This window comes from Ostrinia nubilalis, chromosome 6 (genome assembly GCF_963855985.1).
Source record: "Ostrinia nubilalis chromosome 6, ilOstNubi1.1, whole genome shotgun sequence".
Taxonomy (NCBI): domain Eukaryota; kingdom Metazoa; phylum Arthropoda; class Insecta; order Lepidoptera; family Crambidae; genus Ostrinia; species Ostrinia nubilalis.
Genome location: NC_087093.1, coordinates 8,133,636 through 8,141,454, shown reverse-complemented (window position 1 = coordinate 8,141,454; position 7,819 = coordinate 8,133,636). Strand labels below are relative to the sequence as shown.

Sequence of the window (7,819 nt, the reverse complement as noted above, 5' to 3'; positions counted from 1 at the left end):
GCGGTTTTATTTTAATTTGTAAAATATTTGTAACAGTTTGTTCTAAGTTTAGTTTTACAACAGTATTGCTGTTTCAGCTGTCACTGTGAAGCTTTGGGAAAATAAATAAATAGAAAAAATATTAACATAAATATTTATTTAAGTTTTTATGTTCATTATCATAATATGCCAATTTAAGTTACACTGTGTGACAGTCTTTGACACTAAACAAACTCTTCAAATAATAATAATAATAATATTATTATTTGAAGAGAGAATCTTCAGCTTAATAATACCTACCTACAGGGCATTTTTATAGTTACTCTTGCTGATGAAACAAGAAGGGTTGATTCTACTACTGAAATACAACTACTTTTCTTACAGGACCATAATCAAATTCTCAAAAAAATTCACATCCTCGTGATGGTGATAATTTCTATGGAGAGGTTTTTTTTTTAATATTCGGTCTCTTGGGATAAGTTATTCCATTTGAGCAGTAGCATTAATCCTTTTTATTTGATCACATACAAAAATAACAAGTGTTTAGGAAAACTTCTTCTTTGGTATGGTATCACCACGGAGTTATAATGGCGGCAACTCTGTATCACTGACTTGTAACTTTCAAACAGTATGAATAATTAGGGCACCACATTGGTTTTCTTTCTGAAAAAAGGCTTTCACTTTTAGTACTAACCCTTTAGCACTATTTCATTAAAATAAAAATACATTAAGCACAGAAGACTGAAATTGAGTCAACTGACGTGACATTTATAATTTGTTGACATTATGACAGTTTGACAAGACTAGGGATTGAAAAAGTTTTAATTGAAAAAGTAAAATGACAATTTATTAAAACGATTCACAAGGATATAATCGATTAAAAATATTGATAAAATGTTCTGATACTTGCCTGTAGCGATTATCCAATCCTGGTTTCTACTGAAAAACTACCTCGTGGCAAGATTTTAATAAAATAATAAAATCTTTATCTTCTCTTTCACAATCTATAAAAGTTCATTTGGTTAAAGCTATTATTATACATGTGCTATGAATGAGGATTTTCGCGATTGAAAAATCCGCGAGATGGCAATACGTAGACGCGAGGTCCAAATGCTGCATGATTGGTGGATTTTGACATATCTGTCAATGTCATATTAAAAATAACCAATCATGCAGCATTTGGACCTCACGTCTACGTATTGCCATCTGGCGGATTTTTCAATCGCGAAAACCCTCATTGGCATAGATTATGAGAGACTGGCAACTATACTAGGTTGATATATGTTTCTCTCACTTCAACTGGCATTGGATTCAACATCGGATTCTGACACTTTTACAGTTATGATACCATGAATATCAGTTTATGGTCCTAATTATTTTTATTTTATTTACGACCTTCGACCAGTTGGACACTTTAGATAGCTTCTTGTAATAGTGTCAATATATAGTTAGCTTTTATAGCAAATCTAGTCTTCAAAGCAGTTTAATCGATTTATTTTATTTTCAAAATCGATATTTTATTGTCTATGATGGCCGCAGGAACATCACTATACATGGACTCCCATCAATAAAGTACGGTAATGCCTCGTACAGATTTTATCGGCAAAAATTATGGAACTTGATAGGTTTTAGACCATGCCACGCACCAAAACGTCCGGAAGTTGTAATAGTATTATAGAATAAACGTTAAAAGACTTATTTATTTAATTTTTCAATGCTTAAGTGTCCATTAGAATGAATGGGTGCTTAATGTATTAAAAAAAATAGAAAATAATTATGATGGGTTAATGTTTTTGGGTGGTTTTTAGGCGGTTTCTGACAATGTCCTTTGTTACATTTATTTTTCATCATCTTTATCGATGATGGCTAATCAAAGCTGAGGCTGAATGTGATACTCTATAAAAATATTTTAATTTAAATATTATCTACAAATACATACCTATAAATTACTAGCGGCCGCACGCGACTCAGTGCGCGTGGATCCCGTTTTATCCCCTTAACCCTTTAACTGGTATAGAGAAAAATATTTTTCGTTAGTTTTGTACCTTATGTTTTCTCAATAAGGTTCAAAATATGGTGGCAACAATTCTGCCACTACCAGGTAAAGGTACCCTTACCCTTAAGGGTGGAGTTTCGTAAAATCCGTTCTTAGTGAGCACCTATGTTCTAAAAGGAACCGCCATGCAAAATTTAAGACTCTTAGCACTTGTAGTTTCTGAGATTTCGTGATGTCAGTCAATCAGTGACCTTTCGCTTTTATAGAAATAGATTTAAACCTAATTAATGTCTTTGGCGATCAATAAACACTTCTAATTAGTAAAACTTACGTTGATCCTTTACACAACTTAAGATAAATAGAAACCTGGCTCCCGTATATTACTTCGATATGAAACTCTACAGCGGACACTTCAAGGACTTTTTCGACAAGCCTTCGTAACTAATTTAGCTAAGGGTCCTCTAATAACACCCCCAATAGACACTGGCTCGTGTTTAACCTTTGACCGTTCAGAGCAGAATTCTATCAAAAAATAAGCAAGTAGCAACTCGCCCACGTCGCCTTATTCTTCTACAGGCTTGTTAGTATAACCACAGAATAATAATAAGTACTACGTACAGAAGTTTTACTTCGCGAAGGTATTTAAAAAAATGTATGCTCAATGTCATTAACAATATGGTGTAATTTAGCTTGTCTCAAGAGTCAAGCAAGTTTGTCAGAAGTTTTGTTGACAAACGTCAGTGATCGGTACTGCACCGAAGCTATAGGGCTGACTTCGGTAAAATGATGTGACGTGAGGTGCCAATCTGCAGAAAATGGCGGAGGAAATAACATGATTTAGCATGAATTATCATGAATAATATTAACTACTTATTTACCTCTCAGTGTCTTGAAGCAACTTAAAAAAGTACATTCTGTGTTTTTATTATTATTTAGGCAGTTAAATACTGCACAGTATTTAGTACACCATTTTCTTTATTTTTTTCCATCATACACAAGAATACGCGTGCGTGAGTCAATGTTCGCTCGTATGTGAGGCCTTGTCGAATAGTACCTACTCTTGTAGGGGGCAATCGTGCGTGTTTTGTTTTCGTTGTAAACTCGCGGAGATGAACAGGCCTGGTATAACTCCACAGGCAACCTTTACCTCTAATTAATTATTTCAATTTGTTCTAATAAAGTTTATTTTTAAGTGGATTATCTGCCTACGCGCCTCATTATTTGCGGTATGTACCTAGGTAACGCCATTTTCAATGCCTTGTTGTAAAGCCTGACCAGGAACATAAAAACCCTCGCCATGTTGCGGAAAACTAATGGTACTAATTTCTTTTAATGGCAACAGTAACTGAAAACTTCATTGACATGTCACCTTGCATGTCAGTCTATTGCTGTCAAAGTGTAAACAAACTTTATTTTAAATGTGCGCAATTGGTTTTATGAATTAAATTGCTAAAATATTTTTATAGTCGTGAAAGAAAAGTGGTTCACAATGTGTTAAAGTATTTGTCGAAGAGAAATACTAACGGTCTTATTCATAATAAAATGCTAATATAGGTTTAAAACCTACATTAGCTAAAACGTTTGATAGGCTTAAAACACTCTTATAAACCTCTGATAAAAAACGTTATTCATAATCGTTTATAAACCTTTGATAGCTAAAACAGAGTTTAATATTTTCTTTCCACAGACTATACAAAAAGAATGAACGAAAACAGCTTTTTTGGTGATTTAACTTGATGGACCATGTAAAATCATAGACAAATCGCAGAAAAAAAAAACAAAAAATTGGCAGCTGTGACGTTTTACTTACTGACATTGACATTTGGCACGAAAATTTAATAAAGTTTTCGGTTTTTTCGATCAACTCCCAAGTTTTATCAAACTTTTATAAAACTTGGGATTGTATGTTCTGGATTCTGTACCTCTTACCCTGTACTCTGCAATAAGCTCTTACGACGACCCGGCTAGTTACATCGGATACTAATTATGTCCATGACGAAGGAGAACAGACCGCCTAAAAGGCAACGATCAGAAAACTGGTTGGAGGAAGATAAGGTAGTACTTATTTTTAGCCTGATAAAGTGCCTACTAATTTTTGTAGCATGGTTTTATTTATGTTTGACGCCTAGTGTTTGCTTTTCAGTATTTGCTGAAAGAGTTGGTGAAAGAAAGAGTAAATGCAATCGAAAATAAAAATACAGACACTAACACGAATAAACGGAAGGTTGCGGCTTGGGCTGATTTACAAACAACGTTGGTACATCTTTTGATTTCTGCCTTCAATATAAAATTTTGCCTTTACCTGTAATTCAAAATCCTGTCATTTCTTTTTCAGGTTTAATTCAATGTGCGCTGGTATGAACCGCTCCATTACCCAGTTAAAATCGCAATGGAGCCTCATAAAAATCAGTGCGAAGAAAGACAAGACCATTGCTAGGCAGGCTCAAATTAAAACTGGCGGTGGTCCACCATTATCAGTGCCTGACGATAGGGCTGATGATATAGCATCTTGGTTGCCCAATGAATTTGTAGTCGATGTTAACAGATTTGACTCGGACTCAAATAAAAGTGAATTAATTAACATTCAAGAGGAGGAATCAACTCAAAATACGCAAGATCAGGAATTGATAAATAATGAAGAAATCCAATATGAATTGGTGGTACTTGATGAAGAAATAGAAGATACACATGCTTGTACTACTAGAGGCATATTGGAAGATAAAGAAAATAAAAAAGTAGAGGCAAAAGAAAATAAAGCAAAACCTAATTTTAAAGCACCAGCAATCAAAAAAAAAAGGAAACTGTTAAACAAAGAAGGCTTAATTGATTTAAGCAAAGTTAGGATTTCCGAAATTGCAGAAACAGAATCAAAATGCCGGATTGAACTGCATGAAGTTCAAATGGAAAACGAACGGAAGAAAGGGAGAAACTTGGATCTTGAGCATCAATTATTACAGGAAAAACTTAAATATTACACTCACATTAATAAAGAATAATAAGTCTTTTGATGTTAAAGTTTTTCAAGTACTAACAGATTCTAAATAATAAGTTAGTTCCTCCCTTACTTCTGTTTGTTTTTAATTTGTATTTTATGCAGTTCCAATCCGCATTTTGATTGTGTTTCTGCAATATATTTAGACGGCTATGAATATGTTTACTAGTCATAACTTAATAAGAGTTTGAGATTACTATTAACTAGCTGTTGCCCACGACTCCGCCTGCGTAGACTACTATTTCTGTAACCTACAGGATCTGTGCATTTTTCCAGGATAAAAAGAAGCCTATATGTTATTCGAGACTATATAATCTATCTGTTTTAGCAATTTATTTGTTTATAAGAATTGAACTGTGATTTTTAGTAAGTAAGTTTAATAATTGTACTTAAATTAGTGATATAAAGTAAATACACATATGCCTAGTCACAAACATTCGCCTTTATAATAATAGTGTAAATTATGGTTATTTTGTTTTAAATGTAGAAGGTTGATAACCTCCGAATAGAAACGTTTATACTTAAGCAATTTCTTTGTTTTAAAGAATTGAACTGTGATTTTTAATAAGTAAGTTTGTTGAAACTAATTGTACTTAAATTAGTGATATAAAGTAATTTGTTTTGAATTTTTGCAGAATAATTGCTTTTTTAAAGAGAACTACAGGTTTTGTTTTTGTGATAGTAACAAATTGGACTGAAAATTGAAATACAGGTATTTTTCAATCAAATATTCTTTTTATTTTCATTAAGATGCCAGGAACAGTATCTGAAAAATTAAAATACAACATTTTCATGAACTCAAATGACATTACATAAAAGTAAATCGTTGGAATTTATCAAAATGTATTTTAGTACCATTCAAAAATGTTGATTTATAAAATTTTGTAGTATCAACTGCGACCTACGCCTCAACAATGAAGGTCGGTTGTCGTGAACACTGTTCTCCGTCGAAAGTTGCGGAGTTACAGGGACCTGCTCCATATGTTGTTCTGAAAAATATTATGAATTTGTCAACATTTTGTCATAAAGATTTGTATTCCTTATGTACAGTCAAATTGATAACATTTACCTAACAATGTGTCATTCATATCAATGGCTATATTATGTAATACAGCCAATGCTATGATCACAGCTTTTCCATTTTGGAGGCTTACTGGTAAGCCATGGAGTAGGCATTGGAACCGCTGCTTCCACACCCCAAAACACCTTTCAACAGTGTTCCTAGTTGAGATGTGAGCATTATTGTATGCTTCTTCTTCTGGACGACTAGGCCTTAAAATAGGTGTAAATAGATATGGCAGAAGAGGGTAGCCCGAATCGCCAATAAGGCGTCCTCTAAACTGCCTATCCTCAAATCGTTGTTTTATATTGCTCTCCATAAAAATTCGACTGTCATGTGTACTGCCTCGCCATCTAGCCACTATATCCATTATTTTGAGGTCAGCATCACAGACAACCTAAAATAAAAAAAACAGTATCCTGTAGGTAATCCATCCAATAATATAGTGTTGAATGTTGCTAAAATTTAGATCATACAAAGTAAAAATTATAGACATTATTAAAACAAATCTTTCTCTGTTGTAAACTGTATAAAATCAAAATATATTTTACCTGAACATTCAGGGAATAATAGCCTTTTCTATTAATATAGTACTGGGCCATGTCACCTCCGGTTTTTTTAATTTTAATGTGGGTGCAATCTATGGCTCCTATCACCCCAGGAAAATTTTTAATTGCTCTAAATTTGGCACTAATTCTTTCCTGCTCTCCTATAGTGATAGGCATTTTGATGAAGGAATTTGCCTTATTCGCGATTGCATGCGCGACTCTGGCGCATATCCGGCTCACTGTCGGCTGACTTAGGCCATGGAGGTCACCAGCATCATCTTGTACCTGAAAATGTATGAAAATAATTATAGCAGCCACGACAAAGGGATAAAATAAAACACTTTTTTGTGCTTACCTCACGACGTCCCCAACATCTTATGGCCACTAAAACTTGCAGTTCAGGACACGTGCCACCACCTCTAGCGCTCTGAACCAGATCATCTTCCACCAAATCTATGATGGTGCGCACTGTGTCCTTATTGAACCTATATTTTATTTTAAAATTTAGGTCCCGCAAATCGAATGGGTTGCTTCGTTGGCGGTAGAGCTTTCTACGTCGCGCTGGGTCGGCATTATTGGCTAAATGCACAATTGCATTTATAGCATTCATTTTCACAAGCAAGGATCACAGCAAGGATATTTTGAATAAATAAACCAACGAAGTGACATTCATATGAAATGACATTTATAAAAGTTAGGTTAAAATAGGTTTATTAGAGCTTTAAACAAGGCCCGAGCTCTCGATAACTTATCACACAGTTATAAGAGGATTTTAGCGCTAAATGACGATTATGAATAACAATTTTTATCAAACGTTTTATAAACCTCTAATAAGCATTTGATAAAATGTGAAAAATGATTATGAGAAACTCTGCTAAGGGTTTGGACAATATTTTCATTGAATAATGTTTCCGACAAAGGTTGTCAAATTGACTGACATGTTTATCGTATAGTACAGTCCACTATGAAAATTAGCTGTGGTTTGTTTCAACTACCTATTTTCAAAATTTTGTCACTTTCTAAGTGTTGAATTTTATAGGATTGGGAAAGAAGTACCGAGTTTGAAGCCTTCATGAGCAGACATTGCAGTTGAATATTCAAGTTCTGAATTTGATTATTGATGAATAATAAAATAAATCTACTAGCTCGATTGATGGTTTCATTTAATTTATTTAAATCAGGTTACCTATAATAATATTTTTTCGTTAATTTATGAAAATATCAAATTAGCCCGTAATCCTGAA

At 33.6% G+C, this 7,819-nt stretch overlaps 2 protein-coding genes across 2 annotated transcripts; one reads left to right on the top strand and one right to left on the bottom strand.

Annotated features, from left to right (window-relative positions):
- The first annotated feature begins 3,693 nt into the window (after positions 1-3,693).
- On the top strand, positions 3,694-5,120 carry LOC135072930 (uncharacterized). The gene is made up of 3 exons (XM_063966946.1): positions 3,694-4,030; positions 4,119-4,228; positions 4,311-5,120. Exons 1-3 carry the CDS (start codon positions 3,962-3,964, stop codon positions 4,969-4,971), a joined length of 840 nt encoding a protein of 279 aa, XP_063823016.1. The 5' UTR covers positions 3,694-3,961; the 3' UTR covers positions 4,972-5,120.
- Positions 5,121-5,682: 562 nt separating this feature from the next.
- On the bottom strand, positions 5,683-7,410 carry LOC135072929 (putative nuclease HARBI1). The gene is made up of 5 exons (XM_063966945.1): positions 6,931-7,410; positions 6,579-6,860; positions 6,037-6,424; positions 5,823-5,956; positions 5,683-5,733 (listed from the first exon to the last, which is right to left on the bottom strand). Exons 1-4 carry the CDS (start codon positions 7,183-7,185, stop codon positions 5,826-5,828), a joined length of 1,056 nt encoding a protein of 351 aa, XP_063823015.1. The 5' UTR covers positions 7,186-7,410; the 3' UTR covers positions 5,683-5,733; positions 5,823-5,825.
- Positions 7,411-7,819: the final 409 nt, after the last annotated feature.